The sequence below is a fragment of the Oncorhynchus clarkii genome, chromosome 3 (assembly GCF_045791955.1).
Source record: "Oncorhynchus clarkii lewisi isolate Uvic-CL-2024 chromosome 3, UVic_Ocla_1.0, whole genome shotgun sequence".
In the NCBI taxonomy this organism is placed as follows: domain Eukaryota; kingdom Metazoa; phylum Chordata; class Actinopteri; order Salmoniformes; family Salmonidae; genus Oncorhynchus; species Oncorhynchus clarkii.
The window spans coordinates 82,396,908-82,422,274 of NC_092149.1; the positions used below are offsets into that span (position 1 = coordinate 82,396,908).

General features: G+C 45.9%; 1 protein-coding gene across 1 annotated transcript; it reads left to right on the forward strand.

Moving 5' to 3' along the window:
• The first annotated feature begins 590 nt into the window (after positions 1-590).
• LOC139386174 (protocadherin-17-like) lies at positions 591-25,072 on the forward strand. Its single transcript, XM_071131648.1, has 5 exons — positions 591-3,071; positions 4,231-4,289; positions 4,473-4,645; positions 23,203-23,211; positions 24,468-25,072. Exons 1-5 carry the CDS (start codon positions 591-593, stop codon positions 25,070-25,072), a joined length of 3,327 nt encoding a protein of 1,108 aa, XP_070987749.1.
• The last annotated feature ends 295 nt before the right edge of the window (positions 25,073-25,367 follow it).

The window sequence follows — 25,367 nt, forward strand, 5'->3', positions numbered from 1 at the left end:
TGTTCATAACCAGTATGCAACAGTGTGTAGCCTAGCTCTCACAGAAAAAAAGTATACTGTGTACTGTAGATGGTAGCCGGCTACGCTGGAAAATGTGTAGTTAAATGAATGAATATCTCCGTATTTTTCTGTAAACTAGGTGTAGATGCCGCATGGGCTTTGCGCATTTGTACTGCCTAACCTTCAGCATAGAGTGTTGATCAAACGGATGTAACCTTGTAGCAACAAGGGAAATCATGAACGCTTTAAAATCACTAAATATATTTTATTCATCGCACAAGTGAATCACGTCTGCCACATGTTCAATTGTGTATTGCGTTAGGCTAATGCGTGATATGTCTTCGGGCGTTCATCTCTGTTTACAGAAATAGTTAATTATATCTGTATATGGCATGTGAAGGAGGTTAGAATAACCGCGTAAAAGAGGGGAAAGGCTGGCTCATAAATCGATTAAATATCCTCTGTCGTCTTGGATACAAAACTACCTGTTTCGTGTGATTTTAGTCGTAGTGTGGCACCTGGACAAATCAACAGGTTGGAAGTTAAAAGGGACATTTTTTAAGCACGCGCATCCTACACAGTAAAGGGATATGCGTCTTCCTGTCATATGTTTCCTTCTCTTCTGGGCTAAAGCCCGGACACTGAAAAATCTAAATTATTCTGTTCCGGAGGAGCAGGGACCTGGAACTGTTATCGGAAACATTGCTAAGGATGCCGGATTTGGACCGGTGGAGAAAGGAACCAAATCGAACTTTCGAGTTCTGGAGAATTCTGCTCAACATCTCATAGATGTGGATTCGGAGAGTGGGCTGCTTTTTACCAAACAGCGGATTGACAGGGAGACATTGTGCAAACGCAACCCTAAGTGTCAGCTCTCTATGGAAGTGTTTGCCAACGACAAGGAAATATGCATGATCAAAATTGATGTAGTGGATATAAACGACAACTCCCCCAGTTTCCCCTCAGATCACATCAATATTGATATTTCAGAGAACGCAGCTGCTGGGACACGGTTCCCTTTAACAATTGCACACGACTCAGATTCTGGACAAAACGGAATAAAGACTTATCAGGTCACCAGAGATGATTACAATACATTTTCTTTGGACTTGAAATTGAGGGGTGATGGAACCATATATCCTGAATTGGTGGTTCAGCGCCCTCTAGATAGGGAAGATCAGTCTCATCACACCCTCCTTTTGACAGCCATTGATGGAGGGGAGTATCCAAGATCAGGGTCCATGCAAATCAATGTGAGAGTTACTGATTCAAATGATAATAGCCCAGTATTTGACAAACCCGGCTACATGCTGGAGCTTCCTGAAAACTCACCGCCTGGGAGAATGCTGATAGATGTGAATGCAACTGATCAAGATGAGGGCAGCAATGGACAGGTAGTCTATTCTTTCAGTGGATATGCATCCGATAGAGTCCAGGAGTTGTTTTCTATTGATCCCAAAACAGGTGTCATTAAGATTCAGGGAGAAATTGACTATGAGGATAATCCAACCATTGAATTTGACGTGCAGGCCATGGACCTGGGGCCTAACCCCATCCCTGGCCATTGTAAGATTTCAGTCAAAGTGCTTGACAAGAATGATAACTGGCCCGTTATAAGTTTTGTCTCCGTCCGCCAGGGAGCTATCAGTGAGGCAGCGCCTCCAGAATCTGTCATCGCCCTGGTGAGAGTCACTGATAAGGATTCTGGGAGGAATGGCCAGCTCCAGTGCAGGGTGCTTGGCAATGTACCATTCAGGCTGCAGGAAAACAATGATAATTTTTACACTCTGCTCACAGACAGACCTCTAGACAGGGAACTGAAAGACGAATATAACGTGACCATAGTGGCCAGAGACAACGGAATACCTTCGTTGAATTACACCAAATCATTTACAGTGAAAATCTTAGATGAGAATGATAATGCACCGCGTTTCACCAAGACAGTGTACGTGCTCCAGGTGCCAGAGAACAACATCCCAGGGGAGTACTTAGGCTCAGTTCTGGCTCATGATCCAGATATAGGTCAGAATGGAACTGTGTCCTACTCCATTTCACCGTCACACATTGGAGACGTGTCAGTTTACACCTACGTGTCTGTCAATCCTACCAACGGAGCCATATACGCCTCAAGGTCTTTCAACTACGAACAAACTAAGTTCTTTGAGTTCAAAGTTCAAGCTAAAGATGCAGGGTCTCCTCATATGGAGGGCAGTGCCACAGTCAGAGTCAGTGTGCTTGACGTCAATGACAATCTACCAGTTATTGTATTACCCCTCCTGATAAATGACACTGTGGAAATCATGGTCCCTAGAAATGTAGGTCTGGGGTACATAGTGACCACGGTGAGAGCGGTCGATCAGGACCACGGGGAGAGCGGTCGTCTGACCTACGAGATCTGGGAGGGTAACGAGGAGCACCTGTTTGAGATGGACCCTGTGGCCGGCGAGGTGAGGACTGCCCATGCTGTGTGGGAGGACGTGGCCCCAGCTGTAGAGCTGGTAGTGAAGGTAACCGACCACGGCAAGCCCCCACTGTCTGCCGTGGCTAAGCTGATCATTAAGGCCAACACAGGAGCCATGGCAGCAGGGGAGTCCAGCGCCAGCGGGGAGCAGCAGCACTGGGACATGTCCCTGCCCCTCATCATCACCCTCTGCATCATCTCCCTCATGCTCCTGGCTGTCATGACTACCATCGCCGTTAAGTCCAAGCATCAAGATAAGGAGGCTGGGAATTATAACTGCCGTATGGCCGAGTACTCCAACTCCAATCCCCCAGTTGGAAACGGCAAGAAGAAGAGGATCAACAAGAGCGACATCATGCTGGTGCAGAGCGAGGTGGAGGAGAGGGACTCTGTGAGCAGGATGAACGTGGTGAGCAGCCCGTCTCTCATCACCTCGCCTATCTGTTTCGACTACCAGGCGACCAGCCCCCTGCCTCTCACGCTGCCCAGGTCAGAGGTCATGTATCTGAAAACCACTTTCAACAGCCTGACGGTACCTCGGGCTGGCTGTCACTCAAGCTTTGCGGGGCTTACCACAGAGACTCCTACGAATATAATGTCAGTGATACAGGTAAGAAACAGAATCATTGTCAGCCTTTTATTCTCCATTCATGGATTCTAATCTGCCACAAGAGAGGTAATTCTTCAAATCAATACTCTCAGGCACCATGCAATCACATATCCTTCTTATCATTTTTATTCCCTGCCTGGCGCCCTACAATATTGCCAATTGAAGGAGTCAAAAAATGCAGCCAATACAGGATAATACGCCATATTGAAGAAATATATTAAAATATATGTTGGCACCGGTTGTTAGCGTGCTTGAATAGACTGTTTGCAATCTACTTCTCCTCCACAGAGATCCTAACCATTTTGAAATTGGCCCATTATGATTCGCTTCTACCAGCACCTTACAGGTGGTCTGAATAATCAGAAACTCATTTCTGTTAGATATGCAAACCATGTGAGTCTTGGACTGCGCTGCTGTGCTGCCACTGCCAGATCTATCTGTGAAAACAAAACCCTGCCCGAAATGTGGGATTGGACAACAGCTTGTCTGATCACATTAGTAAAATATTATGTGCCAGACAGCTAGATGCATACAGCAAAACCTTACAATCCCATTTCTTGCCCTCCACAAACATGGACCAGTTCCACAAATCCAAATCCTATGTTGGCACGATAAGGCCTTTACCAGGGTCCAGCTCTACCTTGTACAAAATGACAGGGTTGCTTTATGCAAGCCAGCATATTCAATTGACAGGGAATGCATGTAATTGTATTTAGCACAGCAGTGTTTTTCAGTTGTTAATGATGTAAATATCTAGGACAGTCTCCGAGATGATAACACTGATGACAAGGTCTGTTGCTAGGGCACGTTGCTATGGCATGTGGGTGTGATCAACACAAACACAATAATTCTCATGATAAGTAGAAACGTGGATGCAGATGACAGTGGCTGCTACATTACTGCTCAGCCTCGCCAAACAGGCACGTGTAGTATGGACGTGAAGGAGATTTGTTCTTTTCAGGGTGCCACTTTTGGAACATGTTGTACTACCGTGTTTCATATATTCCTAAATGATTCAAATGTACAGATCAGAATGTAGGCCAAGCCACAGCTATGGGCATATCCTTTGAATATCTCATGTTGCACACATTAAAACAATATTTTAAAAAGATGTCTGGAGCACAATAAACTAATAATTTCTCTCTGATTTTATTCTCAGACGGATAATTTTCCTTCGGAGCCGAATAACGTGGCCAACAGGCAACCATTTGCTCAAAGGTAAGGTCGCTGTATGACAACGACCTAACCGCCTCATTTTGCATCGTAGTCAATATCAAGACATCGGGCTATAAAAGCATGTCAAAATAGGGCGCAGAGGCGATCACAAGAGAGATAGACAGACACTACCACCAGTGAGTTATTTTTTTATATTTATTTCATGTTTCACTCCCCATCCTGCAGCAGCTCAACTTTTAAGGATGCAGAGCGAGCGAGCCTCCGAGACAGTGGCCATGGTGATAGTGACCAGGCTGATAGTGACCTGGATACTAATAAAGGCTGCGCCTGCAACACGTCTGCCAGGGGGGCCCTCAAGATGAAAGCCACAGCAGTTAATGGCCAGCCTCTTGACCAGGGTGAGTGGAAGCTCTCTCTCTCTCTGACATCGTGAAGATGCTTAACAGACCCTTGTATCAGACCCCCTGCACCAAGCCAACATGCACTACAAACACGTGTGTTGACAGTCTGTCTATCCCTATAATCCTACAGAACCGCCCTCAGTGTAAAGCTAAAGTAAATGATGATTACACAGTGTACACCTCAAAGAGATTACTGAAATCATAATACTTAAAAGAGATTGTAGCAGTATGAATTCTTTGCAGCAGTAATGAAATCTTAGCTCTGTGAGACAGCTTTGTATTGTAGCTCAGTGCTGGTGCAGAAATGTTGAACTACACTGCCAAGATGACATGAAGGCGTCATAGTGGAAAATAGACGATAGTTAAGGGGATAAAAGGGTCCATTGACAGAAGGAAATGATATTCAAACACCCTCTGCCAGCTTTGTAAAGTGTACCTCTATGGCTGTCTCATTTGAACATTTCATTATTTGATTATGAACTTTCTGCAAGCCTTTGCTTGCATCACAAGACAGGGACAAAAGAGCATGACAGACACTTTCAGTACAAACAGACATGTAGCGTTTGGTGACTGCTGACAGAATACTTTCTTTCTCAGGTGCTTTTAATGGACTGTTAGAATGGTAAAGATGTACGTACGATAGGGAATGATAAATAGGACTATTTCGTGCCAGTTATGTCAAAAGTCTTGTTAATGTTCTCAATACGTACAAGCGTTGATGAGTTTGAAACACTTTCCGCCAGTCAAGTGCTTTTCACCACTTGTCGGATTCTGATTGGTTTTATGTAGCTCTTTTTCTGTGCGATACAATGAGGCACATCTCCCATATACACCTTTCAAACCAAGATGTTTTTCTGTCAACTTTAGCATCTCGTCAGCTTTAGCATCCCGCCAACTTTAGCATCTCGCCAAGTTTAGCATCGTGCCAAGTTTAGCATCGTGCCAAGTTTAGCATCGTGCCAAGTTTAGCATCTCATCAACATTAGCATCCTGCCAACTTTAGCATCCCGTCAACTTTTTGCCTACTTTTTGTTATAAATTAAATGTATAACCAACCTAGTCATTATTACGACTTGATCACAACAACATTGCATTTTGGTACACCAGAAGTACATTCATTTCTCTATTTTATTTCACCCATTTTTCTCCCCAATTTCATAATGTGCAATTGGTAGTTACAGTCTTGTCCCATCAGTGCCTTAGACTGCTGCGCCACTCAGGAAGCCCAGTAGTTCAACATTCCTTCCCCATCAGAACCCAAAATATAAGCTTGTTTTACTCCAATGTTTGTAAACATAGAAAATGTAAACACACTGTATAGCCTCAATACATGTTTATAACTATACTTCTGATATTATGGATGGTCAGTTCTTGCATCCATAGCTCAGTCTTTGAATTTGAGAGTGGTTACATTTCTCCAGCCCCCCCCCCCCCCCCGCTTTTTTACCCAAACAGTGATGGGGAGTACACTTTGTTATTGTTTTAGCTCCTTTAACAAGTGGATTGTTTTTCTCTTCACTTGCGGTCACTTAGTAGCCAAGGCCTACTCCAGACCAAAAGCCTGTTTCTTGTCTTAATAACCCTCTGGACTCCAAGCTCTGGGGGGGGGTCATACCAAGGATCATTTTGCGATTTGATTTAGAATTTTAAGACCCCTTCAGGTATTACAAAAATATATGAAAATATTATTGGATGAAACATTGGCATTACTGCTATAAGCCAATAGAAGGGCATTGAATAAAATATTCCCTACATGGAGCAACAGATAGTCTCAAAATGAAGTTTGTTCTGAAGTGTGTTTGTCTTTTATCTGAGAGTTATAAGAATGATCAGTAAACTATATATATACATATATTTTTTACATGTACAGTGTATTCGTTGAATATTCCGACCCCTTGATTATTTTTTATTTTTTTTCCCTCATCAATCTACACACAATAAACAAAGCAAAAAACAGGTTTTTAGAAATTGTTTCAAATTGCAAATTTAACATAAAAAACTCAAATATCATTTATATAAGTATTCAGATCCTTTGCCTTTCGGCAAACTCCAAGTGGGATGTCATTTTTACTGGCCACTCTACCATAAAGGCCTGATTGGTGGAGTGCTGCACCATTTTTGTATGGACTTCACTTTGTGCACAGGGGCATTGTCATGCTGAAACAGGAAAGGGCCTTCCCTAAAAATGTTGCCACAAGGTTGGAAGCACAGAATAGTATAGAATGACATTGTATGCAGTACCGTTATGATGGACCTTTTCTGGAACTAAGGGGCCCAAACCATGAAAAACAGCCCCAGACCATTATTCCTCATCCACCAAACTTTACAGTTGGCACGATGCATTGGGCGTTCTCCTGCCAAACCCAGATTCATCCGTTGGATTGCCAGATGGTGAAGCGTGATTCATCACTCCAGAGAATGTTTTTCCACTGCTTTAGAGTCCAATGGTGGCAAGCTTTTCAGCACTCCAGCCGGCGCTTGGCATTGCACATGGTGATCTTAGGTTTGTGTATGGCTGCTCGGCAATGGAAACACATTTCATGAAGCCCCCAACAAACAATTATTGTGCTGACATTGCTTCCAGAGGTAGTTTGGAACACGGTAGTCATTGTTGCAATCGAGGACAGATGATTTTTATGCGCTACGCGCTTCAGCACTCTGGGGTCCTGTTCTTTGAGTTTGTGTGGCCTACCACTTCGCGCCTGAGCCTATGTTGCTCCTTGACGTTTCCACAGCACTTACAGTTGACCGGGACAGCTCTATCAGGGCAGAAATTTGATAAACTGATTTGTCGGAAAGGTGGCATCCTATGACAGTGCCACGTTGAAAGTCACTGAGCTCTTCAGTAAGGCCATTCTAATGCCAATGCTTGTCTATTGAGATTGCATGTGCTCAATTTTATACACATGTCAGCAAAGGGGCTGAAATAGTCAAATCCACTAAATTGAAGTGGTGTCCAAATATTTTAGTATACAGTTGAAGTAAGACGTTTACAAACACTTAGGTTGGAGTGATTCAAATTTGTTTTTCAACCACTCCACAATTTCTTGTAAACAAACTATAGTTTTGGCATGTCAGTTAGGACATCTACTTTGTGCATGACACAAGTCATTTTTCCAACAATTGTTTACAGACAGATTATTTCACTTATAATTCACTGTATCACAATTCCAGTGGGTCAGAAGTTTACACACTCTAAGTTGACTGTGTCTTTAAACAGCTTGGAAAATTCCGGAAAATTATGTCATGGCTTTAGAAGATTCTGTTAGGCTATTTGACATAATTTGAGTCAATTGGAGGTGTACCTGTGGATGTATTTCAAGGCCTACCTTCAAACTCAGTGTCTCTTTGCTTGACATCATGGAAAAATCTGAATAAATCAGCCAAGACCTCAGCAAAATTGTAGATCTCTGGTTCAAGTCTGGTTCAAGTCTGGTTCATCCTTGGGAGCAATTTCCAAACGCCTGAAGGTACCATGTTCATCTGTACAAACAATAGTACGCAAGTATGAACACCATGGGACCACGCAGCCATCATACCGCTCAGGAAGGAGACGTGTTCTGTCTCCTAGAAATTAACGTACTTTGGTGCGAAAAGTGCAAATCAATCCCAGAACAACAGCAAAGGACCTTGTGAAGATGCTGGAGGAAACAGGTGGAAAGTATCTATATCCACAGTAAAACAAGTCCTATATATAAGGCCGCTCAGCAAGGAGAAGCCACTGCTCCAAAACCGACATAAAAAAGCCAGACTGGGGTGGCAGCATCATGTTGTCGGAGAACTTTGCTCAGGATGGACTGGTGCACTTCACAAAATAGATGGAATCATGAGGAAGGAAAATTATGTGGATATATTGAAGTAACATCTCAAGACATTAGTCAGGAAGTTAAAGCTTGGTCGCAAATGGGTCTTCCAAATGGACAATGAACCCAAGCATACAGTACTTCCAAAGTTGTGGAAAAATGTCTTAAGGACAACAAAGTCAAGTTATTGGAGTGGCCATCACAAAGACCTGACCTCAATCATATAGAACATTTGTGGGCAGAACTGAAAAAGCTTGTGTGAGCAAGGAGGCCTTCAAACCTGACCCAGTTACCACAGCTCTATCAGGAGGAACGGGCCAAAATTCACCCAACTTATTGTGGGAAGCTTGTGGAAGGCTACACAAAACGTTTGACCCAAGTTAAACAATTTAAAGGCAATGCTACCAAATACTAATTGAGTGCATGTAAACTTCTGACCCACTGGGAATGCGATGAAAGAAATGAAAGCTGAAATTAATAATTCTCTCCACTATTATTCTGACAGTTCACATTTTTAAAATGATGTGTTGATCCTAACTGACCTAAAACAGGATTAATTTACTACGATTAAATGTCGGGAATTGTGAAAAACAGAGTTTAAATGTACTTGGCTAAGGTGTATGTAAACTTCTGACTTCAGCTGTACATTGTGGCGGCAGGGTAGCCTAGTGGTTAGAGTGTTGGACTAGTAACCGAAAGGTTGCCAGTTCAAATCCCCGAGCTGACAAGGTACAAATCTGTCATTCCCCTTGAACAGGCAGTTAACCCACTGTTCCTAGGCTGTCATTGAAAATAAGAATTTGTTCTTAACTGACTTGCCTGGTTAAATAAAGGTAAAAAAATGTGTTTATCTCCATATATACTGTACATTACTTCCAGGACCTGCCTAAAACAAAGGTGTAAATTCGATGGATGTATTAAAATAGACCATCCAATACTCCCACTCTTGAACCAGCCGCCATGTGCACGGGAGATATAATAGGTCCTGGTGAAGGAGGTAATAGTCACAGTCTGTCTGCAGTTGGAAACATAGTGGAGGACTTGACTGAAGTGGGGCCGGCTCTCATTTCCACTGTGGTTATCATTTCCCTGGACAGTACTGTGGTCATCAGGTGGACAGTACTGTTGTCTTCAGTTCCCTGGACAGTATTGTTGTCATCATTTCCCTGGAGAGTACTGTGGTCATCAGGTCCCTGGACAGTACTGTGGTGATCAGGTGAACAGTACTGTTGTCATCATGTGGACTGTTGTCATCATGTGGACAGTACTGTGGTCATCATGTGGACAGTACTGTGGTCATCAGGTCTCTGGACAGTACTGTGGTCATGAGGTGGACAGTACTGTGGTCATCAGGTGGACAGTACTGTGGTCATCATGTCCCTGGACAGTACTGTGGTCATCAGGTGGACAGTACTGTGGTCATCAGGTCCCTTGACAGTACTGTGGTCATCAGGTCCCTGGACAGTACTGTGGTCATCAGGTGGACAGTACTGTTGTCATCAGTTCCCTTGACAGAGCTGTTGTCATCAGGTGGACAGTACTGTTGTCTTCAGTTGCCTGGACAGTCCTGTTGTCATCAGTTCCCTGGACAGCACTGTGGTCATCAGGTGGACAGTACTGAGGTCATCAGGTCCCTGGACAGTACTGTGGTCATCAGGTCCCTGGACAGTACTGTGGTCATCAGGTGGACAGTACTGTGGTCATCAGGTCCCTGGACAGTACTGTGGTCATCAGGTCCCTGGACAGTACTTTGGTCATCATGTGGACAGTACTGTGATCATCAGGTTCCTGGACAGTACTGTGGTCATCAGGTTGACAGTACTGTTGTCATCAGGTTCCTGGATAGTACTGTGGTCATCAGATCCCTGGACAGTGCTGATGTCATCAGTTCCCTGGACATTACTGTTGTCATCAGTTGGACAGTACTGTAGTCATCATGTGAACAGTACTATGGTCATTAGGTCCCTGGACAGTATTGTTGTCATCAGGTGAACAGTACTGTGGTCATCATTTCCCTGGACAGTACTGTGGTCATCAGGTGGACAGTACTGTTGTCATCAGGTCCCTGGACAGTACTGTGGTCGTCAGGTGTACAGTACTGAGGTCATCAGGTGGACAGTACTGTGGTCATCAGGTCCCTGCACAGTGCTGATGTCATCAGTTCCCTGGACGGTTCTGACAGTTCTGAGGTTATCATGTGGACAGTACTGTGGTCATCAGGTCCCTGGACAGTACTGATGTCATCAGGTTCCTGGACAGTACTGTGGTAATCATATCCATGAACAGTACTGTTGTCATCAGGTGTACAGTACTGAGGTCATCAGGTGGACAGCACTGTGGTCATCAGGTCCCTGGACAGTACTGATGTCATCAGGTCCCTGGACAGTACTGATGTCGTCATGTGGACAGTACTATTGTCATCATGTGGACAGTACTGATGTCATCATGTGGACAGTACTGATGTCATCATGTGGACTGTACTGTTGTCATCATGTGGACAGTACTGATGTCATCAGGTCCCTGGACAGTACGGATGTCGTCATGTGGACAGTACTATTGTCATCATGTGGACAGTACTGACGTCATCATGTGGACAGTACTGATGTCATCATGTGGACTGTACTGTTGTCATCAGGTGGACAGTCCTGTGGTCATCAGGTCACTGGACAGTACTGTGGTCATCAGGTGGACAGTACTGTTGTCATCATGTGGACAGTACTGATGTCATCATGTGGACTGTACTGTTGTCATCATGTGGACAGTACTGATGTCATCAGGTCCCTGGACAGTACTGATGTCGTCATGTGGACAGTACTGTTGTCATCATGTGGACAGTACTGTGGTCATCAGGTGGACAGTACTGTGGTCATCAGGTCCCTGGACAGTACTGTGGTCATCAGGTGGACAGTACTGTGATCATCAGGTCCCTGGACAGTACTGTGGTCATCAGGTGGACAGTACTGTGGTCATAAGGTGGACAGTACTGTGGTCATCAGGTGGACAGTACTGTCGTCATCAGGTGGACAGTACTGTGGTCATCAGGTGAACAGTACTGTGGTCATCAGGTGGACAGTACTGTGGTCATCAGGTGAACAGTACTGTGGTCATCATGTGGACAGTACTGTGGTCATCATGTGGACAGTACTGTGGTCATCAGGTCTCTGGACAGTACTGTGGTCATGAGGTGGACAGTACTGTGGTCATCAGGTGGACAGTACTGTGGTCATCATGTCCCTGGACAGTACTGTGGTCATCAGGTGGACAGTACTGTGGTCATCAGGTCCCTTGACAGTACTGTGGTCATCAGGTCCCTGGACAGTACTGTGGTCATCAGGTGGACAGTACTGTTGTCATCAGTTCCCTTGACAGAGCTGTTGTCATCAGGTGGACAGTACTGTTGTCTTCAGTTGCCTGGACAGTCCTGTTGTCATCAGTTCCCTGGACAGCACTGTGGTCATCAGGTGGACAGTACTGAGGTCATCAGGTCCCTGGACAGTACTGTGGTCATCAGGTCCCTGGACAGTACTGTGGTCATCATGTGGACAGTACTGTGATCATCAGGTTCCTGGACAGTACTGTGGTCATCAGGTTGACAGTACTGTGGTCATCAGATGGACAGTACTGTGATCATCAGGTCCCTGGACAGTACAGTGATCATCAGGTCCCTGGAAAGTACTGTGGTCATCAGGTGGACAGTACTGTGGTCATCAGGTTCCTGGACAGTACTGTTGTCATCAGGTCCCTGGACAGTACTGTGGTCATCAGGTGGACAGTACTGAGGTCATCAGGTGGACAGTACTGTGGTCATCGTGTGGACAGTACTGTGGTCATCAGGTCCCTAGACAGTACTGTTGTCATCAGTTCCCTTGACAGAGCTGTTGTCATCATGTGGACAGTATGTTGTCTTCAGTTGCCTGGACAGTCCTGTGGTCATCACGTCCTTGGACAGTGCTGTGGTCATCAGGTCCCTGGACAGTTCTGTGGTCATAATTTCCCTGGATAGTACTGTGGTCATCAGGTGGACAGTACTGTGGTCATCAGGTCCCTGGACAGACTGTGGTCATCAGGTCCCTGGACAGTACTGTGGTCATCAGGTGGACAGTACTGAGGTCATCATGTGGACATTACTGAGGTCATCCTGTGGACAGTACTGTGGTAATCAGTTGGACAGTACTGTGGTCATCAGGTCCCTGGACAGTACTGTAGTCATCAGGTCACAGGACAGTACTGTGGTCATCAGGTAGACAGTACTGTGGTCATCAGGTGGACAGTACTGAGGTCATCAGGTAGACAGTACTGTGGTCATCAGGTCCCTGGACAGTGCTGTGGTCATCAGGTCCCTGGACAGTTCTGTGGTCATAATTTCCCTGGATAGTACTGTGGTCATCAGGTGGACAGTACTGTGGTCATCAGGTCCCTGGACAGACTGTGGTCATCAGGTCCCTGGACAGTACTGTGGTCATCAGGTGGACAGTACTGAGGTCATCATGTGGACATTACTGAGGTCATCCTGTGGACAGTACTGTGGTAATCAGGTGGACAGTACTGTGGTCATCAGGTCCCTGGACAGTACTGTAGTCATCAGGTCACAGGACAGTACTGTGGTCATCAGGTAGACAGTACTGTGGTCATCAGGTGGACAGTACTGAGGTCATCAGGTAGACAGTACTGTGGTCATCAGGTCCCTGGACAGTACTGTGGTCATCAGGTCCCTGGACAGTACTGTGGTCATCAGGTGGACAGTACTGTGGTCATCAGGTCCCTTGACAGTACTGTGATCATCAGGTCCCTGGACAGTACTGTGGTCATCATGTGGACAGTACTGTGATCATCAGGTCCCTGGACAGTCCTGTGGTCATCAGGTTGACAGTACTGTGGTCATCAGGTGGACAGTACTGTGGTCATCAGGTCCCTGGACAGTACTGTGATCATCAGGTCCCTGGAAAGTACTGTGGTCATCAGGTGGACAGTACTGTGGTCATCAGGTTCCTGGACAGTACTATTGTCATCAGGTCCCTGGACAGTACTGTGGTCATCAGGTGGACAGTACTGAGGTCATCAGGTGGACAGTACTGTGGTCATCGTGTGGACAGTACTGTGGTCATCAGGTCCCTGGACAGTACTTTGGTCATCAGGTGGACAGTACTGTGGTCATCAGTTCCCTAGACAGTACTGTTGTCATCAGTTCCCTTGACAGAGCTGTTGTCATCATGTGGACAGTATGTTGTCTTCAGTTGCCTGGACAGTCCTGTGGTCATCACGTCCTTGGACAGTGCTGTGGTCATCAGGTCCCTGGACAGTACTGTGGTCATAATTTCCCTGGATAGTACTGTGGTCATCAGGTGGACAGTACTGTGGTCATCAGGTCCCTGGACAGACTGTGGTCATCAGGTCCCTGGACAGTACTGTGTTCATCAGGTGGACAGTTCTGAGGTCATCATGTGGACATTACTGAGGTCATCCTGTGGACAGTACTGTGGTCATCAGGTGGACAGTACTGTGGTCATCAGGTCCCTGGACAGTACTGTAGTCATCAGGTCCCTGGACAGTACTGTGGTCATCAGGTGGACAGTACTGTGGTCATCAGGTGGACAGTACTGTGGTCGTCAGGTCCCTGGACAGTACTGTGGTCATCAGGTGGACAGTACTGTGGTCATCAGGTGGACAGTACTGAGGTCATCATGTGGACAGTACTGTTGTTATCAGGTGGACAGTACTGTGGTCATCAGGTCCCTGGACAGTACTGATGTCATCAATTCCCTGGACAGTACTGTGGTCATCAGGTGGACAGTACTGAGGTCATTAGGTGGACAGTACTGTTGTCATCAGGTCCCTGGACAGTCCTGTGGTCATCAGGTGGACAGTATTGAGGTCATCAGGTCCCTGGACAGTACTGTGGTCATCAGGTGGACAGTACTGTGGTCATCATGTGGACAGTCCTGTGGTCATCAGGTGGACATTATTGAGGTCATCACGTCCCTGGACAGTACTGTGGTCATCAGGTCCCTGGACAGTACTGTTGTTATCAAGTCCCTGGACAGTACTGTGGTCAACAGGTGGACAGTACTGTGGTCATCATGTGGACAGTACTGTGGTCATCATGTGGACATTACTGTGGTCATCAGGTCCCTGGACTGTACTGTTGTCATCAGGTGGACAGTACTGTTGTCATCATGTGGACAGTACTGATATCATCAGGTCCCTGGACAGTACTGTGGTCATCAGGTGGACAGTCCTGTTGTCATCAGGTCCCTGGACAGTACTGTGGTCATCAGGTGGACAGTCCTGTTGTCATCAGGTCCCTGGACAGTACTGTGGTCATCAGGTGGACAGTACTGAGGTCATCATGTGGACAGTTCTGTTGTCATCAGGTCCCTGGACAGTACTGTGGTCATTAGGTGAACAGTACTGTTGTCATCAGGTGGACATTACTGTGGTCATCAGGTGGACAGTACTGTGGTCATCGTGTGGACAGTACTGTGGTCATCAGGTCCCTGGACAGTACTGTGGTCATCAGGTGGACAGTACTGTGGTCATCAGTTCCCTAGACAGTACTGTTGTCATCAGTTCCCTTGACAGAGCTGTTGTCATCATGTGGACAGTATGTTGTCTTCAGTTGCCTGGACAGTCCTGTGGTCATCACGTCCTTGGACAGTGCTGTGGTCATCAGGTCCCTGGACAGTACTGTGGTCATAATTTCCCTGGACAGTACTGTGGTCATCAGGTGGACAGTACTGTGGTCATCAGGTCCCTGGACAGACTGTGGTCATCAGGTCCCTGGACAGTACTGTAGTCATCAGGTGGACAGTACTGAGGTCATCATGTGGACATTACTGAGGTCATCCTGTGGACAGTACTGTAGTCATCAGGTCCCTGGACAGTACTGTGGTCATCAGGTGGACAGTACTGTGGTCATCAGGTGGACAGTAATGTGGTCATCAGGTGGACAGTACTGTGGTCGTCAGGTCCCTGGACAGTACTGTGGTCATCAGGTGGACAGTACTGTTGTTATCAGGTGGACAGTACTGTGGTCATCAGGTCCCTGGACAATACTGATGTCATCAGGTCCCTTGACAGTACTGTGGTCATCAGGTGGACAGTACTGAGGTCATTAGGTGGACAGTACTGTTGTCATCAGGTCCCTGGACAGTCCTGTGGTCATCAGGTGGACAGTATTGAGGTCATCAGGTCCCTGGACAGTACTGTGGTCATCAGGTGGACAGTACTGTGGTCATCATGTGGACAGTCCTGTGGTCATCAGGTGGACAGTATTGAGGTCATTGGTCCCTGGACAGTACTGTTGTCATCAGGTCCCTGGACAGTACTGTGGTCATCATGTGGACAGTCCTGTGGTCATCAGGTGGACAGTACTGTGGTCATCATGTGGACAGTACTGTGGTCATCATGTGGACAGTACTGTGGTCATCAGGTCCCTGGACTGTACTGTGGTCATCATGTGGACAGTACTGTTGTCATCATGTGGACAGTACTGTTGTCATCAGGTGGACAGTCCTGTTGTCATCAGGTCCCTGGACAGTACTGTGGTCATCAGGTCCCTGGACAGTACTGAGGTCATCATGTGGACAGTACTGTTGTCATCAGGTCCCTGGACAGTACTGTGGTCATTAGGTGAACAGTACTGTTGTCATCAGGTGGACATTACTGTGGTCATCAGGTGGACAGTACTGTGGTCATCGTGTGGACAGTACTGTGGTCATCAGGTCCCTGGACAGTACTGTGGTCATCAGGTGGACAGTACTGTGGTCATCAGTTCCCTAGACAGTACTGTTGTCATCAGTTCCCTTGACAGAGCTGTTGTCATCATGTGGACAGTATGTTGTCTTCAGTTGCCTGGACAGTCCTGTGGTCATCACGTCCTTGGACAGTGCTGTGGTCATCAGGTCCCTGGACAGTACTGTGGTCATAATTTCCCTGGACAGTACTGTGGTCATCAGGTGGACAGTACTGTGGTCATCAGGTCCCTGGACAGTACTGTAGTCATCAGGTGGACAGTACTGAGGTCATCATGTGGACATTACTGAGGTCATCCTGTGGACAGTACTGTAGTCATCAGGTCCCTGGACAGTACTGTGGTCATCAGGAGGACAGTACTGTGGTCATCAGGTGGACAGTACTGTGGTCATCAGGTGGACAGTACTGTGGTCGTCAGGTCCCTGGACAGTACTGTGGTCATCAGGTGGACAGTACTGTTGTTATCAGGTGGACAGTACTGTGGTCATCAGGTCCCTGGACAATACTGATGTCATCAGGTCCCTTGACAGTACTGTGGTCATCAGGTGGACAGTACTGAGGTCATTAGGTGGACAGTACTGTTGTCATCAGGTCCCTGGACAGTCCTGTGGTCATCAGGTGGACAGTATTGAGGTCATCAGGTCCCTGGACAGTACTGTGGTCATCAGGTGGACAGTACTGTGGTCATCATGTGGACAGTCCTGTGGTCATCAGGTGGACAGTATTGAGGTCATCAGGTCCCTGGACAGTACTGTTGTCATCAGGTCCCTGGACAGTACTGTTGTCATCAGGTGGACAGTACTGTGGTCATCATGTGGACAGTACTGTGGTCATCATGTGGACAGTACTGTGTTCATCAGGTCCCTGGACTGTACTGTTGTCATCATGTGGACAGTACTGTTGTCATCAGGTGGACAGTCCTGTTGTCATCAGGTCCCTGGACAGTACTGTGGTCATCAGGTCCCTGGACAGTACTGTGGTCATCAGGTGGACAGTACTGAGGTCATCATGTGGACAGTATTGAGGTCATCAGGTCCCTGGACAGTACTGTGGTCATCAGGTCCCTGGACAGTACTGTTGTCATCAGGTGGACAGTCCTGTTGTCATCAGGTCCCTGGACAGTACTGTGGTCATCAGGTCCCTGGACAGTACTGTGGTCATCAGGTGGACAGTACTGAGGTCATCATGTGGACAGTATTGAGGTCATCAGGTCCCTGGACAGTACTGTGGTCATCAGGTCCCTGGACAGTACTGTTGTCATCAGGTGGACAGTACTGAGGTCATCAGGTCCCTGGTCAGTACTGTTGTCATCAGGTCCCTGGACAGTACTGTTGTCATTAGGTGAACAGTACTGTTGTCATCAGGTGGACAGTACTGTGGTCATCATGTGGACAGTACTGTTGTCATCATGTGGACAGTACTGTTGTCATCAGGTGGACAGTACCGTTGTCATCAGGTTGACAGTACTGATATCATCAGGTTGACAGTACTGATATCATCAGGTTGACAGTACTGATATCATCAGGTTGACATTACTGTGGTCACAGCCTCTTCTGGCTGTGCCGGGTGGAGATTATAACCGAACATGGCCAAGATGTTCAAATGTTCATAAATGACCAGCAGGGTCAAATAATAATAATCACAGTAGTTGTCGAGTCTGCAGCAAGTCAGCACCTCAGGAGTATATTTCAGTTGGCTTTTCATTGCCGGTCATTGAGAGTGTCTCTACCGCTCCTGCTGTCTCTAGAGAGTTGAAAACAGCAAGTCTGGGACAGGTAGCACGTCCGGTGAACAGGTCAGGGTTCCATAGCCGCAGGCAGAACAGTTGAAACTGGAGCAGCATCACGGCTAGGTGGACTGGGGACAGCGAGCAGTCATCATGTCAGGTAGTCCTTAGGCATGGTCCTAGGGCTCAGGTCCTCCGAGAGAGAGAAAGAAAGTAAGAGAGAATTAAAGAGAGCATACTTAAATTCACACAGGACACCGGATAAGACAGGAGAAGTACTCCAGATATAACAGACTGACCCTAGCCCCCCGACACATAAACTACTGCATCATAAATACTGGAGGCTGAGACAGGAGGGGTCAGGAGACACTGTGGCCCCATCCGATGATACCCCCGAACAGGGCCAAACAGGAAGGATATAACTCCACCCACTTTGCCAAAGCACAGCCCCCACACCACTAGAGGGATATCTTCAACCACCAACTTACCATCCTGAGACAAGGCTGAGTATAGCCCACAAAATACTGTTGTCATCGGTTCCCTGAACAGTACTGTGGTCATCAGGTCCCTGGACAGTACTGTTGTCATCAGGTAGACAGTACTGTTGTCATCAGGTCCCTGGACAGTACTGTGGTCATCAGGTACCTGGACAGTACTGTGATCATCAGGTCCCTGGACAGTACTAAGGTCATCAGGTGGGCTACTTTCCACTCCATTGCTATGAGCTGTGTGTTTGTGGTATGCCCAGGAGGACAGAAATGGTTGCCAGGGGGATGTGTGTGTGTGTGTGTGTGTGTGTGTGTGTGTGTGTGTGTGTGTGTGTGTGTGTGTGTGTGTGTGTGTGTGTGTGTGTGTGTGTGTGTGTGTGTGTGTGTGTGTGTGTGTGTGTGTGTGTTGTCAGGGGAAACGGCAGGGCCAGTTTCTCTGTGGGATGTGTAAATTCAATCCTACCTTTCTGGAGCACATATTTCTGAATGTATTCTCCAGACCCTGTCCAAAGACCAATCAAATGGAACGATACTGAAAGAGATGTTTCATATGTTCAGAAACGGAATTGACACACAGCACAGATGCTTACTTGACTGTAATGTCAATTAATTTATAGACCTGCATTTAGTGAGATAAGATCATTGCAAAGAACAGGTACAATGCGTTTAATATGAATAGCTTGTGTTATGGATTTTTTTTCTGATGTACTCAGAGTTGTGTCTTTGGTTGTACAATATGTTGTTTTAAAGCTAAACTGATTGTTACACTGAATGGTTACTGTTGGTCCGTTTTATATTGAATTGACAGGCAGTTTGCAGACAGTTTTCTCCTCTTGGGCAATCGGTTTCTGGTATGATGTATTTGCTCTATAGGCCCAAATTGCCCTCGTAGTGAGGTGTAGGTTGATGTGTCCTTTACCTGGACAGGAGGATCATATGGCCTGGAATAATAGTTTCAACTTAGTACAAAGTCACCACAAGCCCTAACAACAGGGTGGATTGAGTATTGCTTTTTTTGTTGTTGTGTATTTTCACCTTTATCGTAGACTCCTCTCGACTTTGATACAGGCGATGAATGCACCAATAGCTGTCCTCCCTTCGAAGTATGTCCTGTCACCAGGAGCCTCTAGCTGCGTGTGTACCGGGTGTCTCTGTTGCTAGGCTTTTTCTATTTACCACGACCAGGCAGGTTCTTTGTCTTTGAAAACATTTTTTTCCCCCCTTCAGCTTAGATGTAATACCACCACCCTTGTGATCCCTTTAAATGGCTTCTCTGTGTCTCTGGCTTTTAACAAGCATCCACAAGGCACACGCCTGCAATTGTAGACCCATTAAAGATGATTAGTCTTGGAACTCTATGGTGCTTTCAGAGATTTTAATTATACTGACTCGGGCACGTACATGGCAAAACACAGCCAGATGTCTACTCTGGCTATGTTTTGTAAGATCCCCCACATTGTCTTTAGGAATAGTTACAGGACAGCTGTTCTCTCTTAATTTGACCACTCTGTTGTCGCTAAAATAAATCCTGCGTCACAGGAAATGCTAACTTGTATTTGAGTTATAAAAATGCTTCTAAAGTTTCGAATTTCCACAATTTCAGACTTAATTTGCACTAATGAAAAATGGATCAACCCATAAAAAAATGTCCATTAACTATAATCCACATAATAATGAACATTTCCTGTTACTGCAGGATTATTTTCCTGCTGTGAGAAACTGGTCAAATTAAGATCCTACATCTGTATGTACAAAGGGAAGTTCCTAACGTGTGATTGGTCCGTGTTGTGTGAGACATGGCAAATCTGCATACCATCCACCACTGAAAGGTGTATCTTGGCAAAGGGTGTGCAACTCGTTTGACACAAACACACTAACTTTGATAACAAAGAGCTATTGTTTCGGGCAAAGTGAGAGTCTTCGCCTGTAAGCTGTGAAAATAAACTATCCCTGTGAGTCAAGGTATGATAGTTTCCTATATTTAACCACTTTCCATATGCATTGCAAAATAAACATAAAATGCCTTGTTGGCACCTCTCTCAACAGGTGCTCAACCCATATATTAATTCTTAATTGTCTGAACTCATTTGAATTCAACGCACATAGTGAGAAGGCAATGTAACACTGGATTTTTAGTCACCACAGTCATAAAAACTGTAGTCCAAAATATCAACTGTGCAAATGCTTCCATGAACCTTTTCAATACACAGACCTCTCTCTCTACATCATTGTCAAAGGCTAGTTTCTTTACAGTGGGGATAGCTACCTTTAAAACTACATTTAAATGAGTCTCTTTCCTGGTCGTACTGCCTATGTTGTGGTTGTTATACAGTGCCTTCGGAAAGTATTCAGACCCCTTTACTTTTTCCACATTTTGTTATGTTACAGCCTTATTCTAAAATGGATTTAAATGTTTTTTTCCCCTCATCAATCTGCACACAATACCCCATAATGACAAAGCAAAAACGTTTTTTTTTAATGTTTTGCTAAATTGTTTTGTTACTTTGTTGAAGCTTTACAGCCTCGAGTCTTTATGGGTATGACACTACAAGCTTGGCACACTTGTATTTGGGGAGTTTCTCCCATTCTTCTCCGCAGATTCTCTCAAGCGCAACAGGTTTTTTTTTCAGGTCTCTCCAGAGATGTTCGATTGGGTTCAAGTCCGGGATCTGGCTGGGCCACTCAAGGACATTCAGAGACTTGTCCTGAAGCCATTCCTGCGTTGTCTTGGATGTGTGCTTAGGGTCATTGTCCTGTTGGAAGGTGAACCTTCGCCCCAACCTTCGCCCCAATCTCTCTGTACTTTGCTCCATTCATCTTTTCCTCGATCCTGACTAGTCTCCCAGTCCCTGCCGCTGGCTTCCGTCTGGTCACTCTACCATAAAGGCCTGATTGGTGGAGTGCTGCAGAGATGGTTGTCCTTCTGGAAGGTTCTCCCATCTCCACAGAGGAACTCTTGAGCTCTGTCAGAGTGACCATCGGGTTCTTGGTCACCTCCCTGACCCTTCTTCCCCATTTGCTCAGTTTGGCCGGGCGGCCAGCTCTAGGAAGAGTCTTGGTGGTTACAAACTTCTTCCATTTAAGAATGATGGAGGCCACTGTGTTCTTGGGGACCTTCAATGCTGCGGAAACGTTTTGGTACCCTTCCCCAGATCTGTGCCTCGACACAATCCTGTCCCAGAGCTCTACGGACAATTCGACCTCATGGCTTGGTTTTTGCTCTGACATGCACTGTCAACTGGGGGACTTTATATAACAGGTGTGTGTCTTTCCAAATCACGTCCAATCAGTTGAATTGACCACAGGTGGACTCCAATCAAGTTGTAGAAACATCTCAAGGATGATTTCACGGAAACAGGATGCACCTGAGCTCAATTTCGAGTCTCATAGCAAAGGTTCTGAATACTGTTTTTTTTTATTTTAGAAATTTGCCAACAAATTTTGTATTGTGTGTAGATTGATGAGGATTTTTATTTATTTCATTCATTTTAGAATACGGCTATAGCGTTACAAAATGTGAAAAAAGTCCAGGGGTCTGAATACTTTCCGAATGCACTGTATGTATATATATGTAAAACTGGTGTGGTTTTCCCGCTGACTGGAGTTGAAAAACAGACAAAAACAATTGCACTTCCCAGGCAGCATATTTGGTACCTTAGAAGTTTGTAGTTTCCTATTGGTTCTGGTAACAAAGCCATACATTTCCTGACCAGTAAAACTGCACGTTGTTTTTAAACATTCTGCGAACGGAAGTGAAAACTTTGCCTCTTCTGGGAACATTTATTTTAGGTTGCAGGGAGGTTCTGAGAATGTTTTACTCTGGTCCGTTGAAAGTTTTATTAAAACTCTTGAGATCAGAAATATTGGTTGTTTGAGGTTTTAACCCCCCCTTTTTCGTGATATCCAATTGGTAGTTACGATCTTGTCTCATCACTGCAACTCCCCAACGGACTTGGGAGAGGCGAAGGTTGAGAGTCATGTGTCCCCCGAAACATGACATGCCAAGCCGCACTGTTTCTTAACACACTACTCGTTGTACTCAGAAGCCAGCCGCACTAATGTGTTGGAGGAAACACCATCCAACTGACAACCAAAGTCAGCTTGCTGCCTCCGGCCTGCCACAAGGAGTCACTAGAGCACAACGAGCCAAGGAAATCCCCCCCAGCCAAACCCTCCCCTAACCCGGACAATGCTGGGCCAATTGTGCGTCGCTCCATGGGCGTCCTGGTCACGGCCAGCTGTGACACAGCCTGGGATCAAACCCAAGGCTGTAGACCGCTGCGCCACTCAGGAGGCCATTTTTAAGGTTATTTTTATCACTTTCTTAAGACATTCACAGAATGAAGAATTTTAATAACAATGCTAGATTATTTTGGGTTAACTCTTTTGAGCTCCAAGCGCAGATGGAAATTCATTTCCTTAGGCATTAATCATCCAAAAACATGTATGAGATTCAAACCTATAATCTTGTGTTCTCTGTCCATGGAATTAGTCCACTGCACCACCAGGATGGAGCTAGGATGACATGTGTTTTTAAGCTTACAAAGCTGTTCATTTTAGTCTATTCAAACAGACCTCATTTCAAAGAAAAAAACACTCATTAAGATCCGGTGTGGCCAATTAGTGGGCGAGGCCAATAAACCTGAACACACTTAACAAGATAGAGGTTAGAGAGAGTTTTGTTGATGCTGAGAATGGAATGTATATGTTTTTTAAAATAACCATGAATAGAACCATGAGGAAACCTGAAGGAAACGTTATGTTGAAGTACTGAAATTCCTGTAGAAGAAAGTTGTTTCTTAACGTTCTCTGAACTATTTGAGAACATGGCTTTAGATAGAACAATGAGGAAACCTGTAGGAAACATTATGCTGAAATATGGAAATTCCCATAGAAGATTGTTGTTTCTTAACATTCTCTGAACTATTTGAGAACATTCCCAATGTCAAACCAGTTGGAGAGCATTCCTAGAACATTTCCACCATTTACATTAAATCTAACCATGTTGGAAGTTTTAGGAAATGTTCTGTTAAAGAAATGAAATGTGCTGAGATTATTCCAAAGCCAAGCAACTATCCTGCAACATTCCCAGAAAGTTGTGGGAAGGTTGTTTGCTAAATAACCATAGGACAACCACGCTCTCACCAAGCTGTAAGAAACATATGGTTCTCAGAACGTGATGCGCTAGCTGGGATGGTTCTCAGAACGTGATGCGCTAGCTGGGATGGTTCTCATAACGTGATGCGCTAGCTGGGATGGTTCTCAGAACGTGATGCGCTAGCTGGGATGGTTCTCAGAACGTGATGCGCTAGCTGGGATGGTTCTCAGAACGTGATGCGCTAGCTGGGATGGTTCTCAGAATGTGATGCGCTAGCTGGGATGGTTCTCAGAACGTGATGCGCTAGCTGGGATGGTTCTCAGAACATGATGCGCTAGCTGGGATGGTTCTCAGAACGTGATGCGCTAGCTGGGATGGTTCTCAGAACGTGATGCGCTAGCTGGGATGGTTCTCAGAACGTGATGCGCTAGCTGGGATGGTTCTCAGAACGTGATGCGCTAGCTGGGATGGTTCTCAGAACGTGATGCGCTAGCTGGGATGGTTCTCAGAACGTGATGCGCTAGCTGGGATGGTTCTCAGAATTGTATGTGCTAGCTAGATTGACTGTAATCTGTTGTTAGTCTGCCTTGCTGGATATGCCTTCAAAAGCACAGGGATTGTAATGTGTGGGATCCATGTTGCAGTTTTGCCAAATCGAACAGTCTCTTTTGATTTAATATGCATTTTGAATTCACATTTTCTCTTGATCGTAGTCCTGACAGACTGGAAATTTGAGTGGTTGTACTAATTCCCTAGAAATGATTTATTCATTCTTCTATAGTTTTTATTTGAGTAGGTTTGGGAGGACATATGGGTCTCTAGTGCTGAAATTGAGCTCTGAATTACATTTTATTATTTATCTTCAATATTTGATAATACCTCAAATGCACCCATCCCTTTGTAAAGTGGTTGTCATTTAATAGCAACTTTTTAACTCTTTCCATAGGACAAGGCAGATCTGTTCACTGCACAGATGAATGTCGTGCGCTGGGCCATTCTGACAGATGCTGGATGCCAAAGCTACGTGTAGGAGGCCAAGCAGACAGCGGCGATAATCGCACCGACCTTTTCATCCCAGTGGGAATGGAGGCCACGGCTGAGACAGAGATTTATGGCAGCCTCAACCGCAGCGCAGCCAGAAAAACCCTCAGCACGTTCGGCAAGGAGCAGCGGGACAGCACCATCCTAGTGGCCAACATCAAACCCTACTTCAAGTCTCAGCGTGCCCGCAGTCCCCTGCTGCAGGAGTGCTCTTCTGGGTCCAGCAGCCCCACCAAAGGGAACACACCCCTGGACTCCCACACCAAAGGGCCTAGGGAGGAGGTGGGGAGGGACGGGGAGGGTGGCTCAGACAGCAGTGCCTATGGACCCCCAGACGGCCAATGTTCACCGCCCCATACGGAATTGGAGGAGCCGTCATACATGGCCTGCGGCCTCACGCCCAAGTCCCTGTCAAACAGCCTTATCCACAGCTCTGAGATCAGATCTGGGATCATCAGCCAGGAGTGTGTGGGGATGGAGTGTGTCAGTCCAAACCAGCGGGACTCTGGGGACTGAAAGGTCAGGGTCTGGGCCTCATCTGGGTGCCGTGTGATGCGGTCACAGATGAATGACGGAAGGGTAATTTATGTTCACCCAGGAAGGTTCCAGACATTGTACTGTATAACCAAAAACCATCAGACATTAGCTCTGTCTTTTTTTAATTCTGTGGTTTGTTGTTAAACGTAAAGGAAAACATGTATGTCCATGGTTCTGACTGCTGTGAGCAAGAAGGGGAAGAAAAGCATTGCTTTCATGCTATTATGTGTTTTCATGCTATACTGTTCAATTTAGATGTCCGTGTTTTACACAA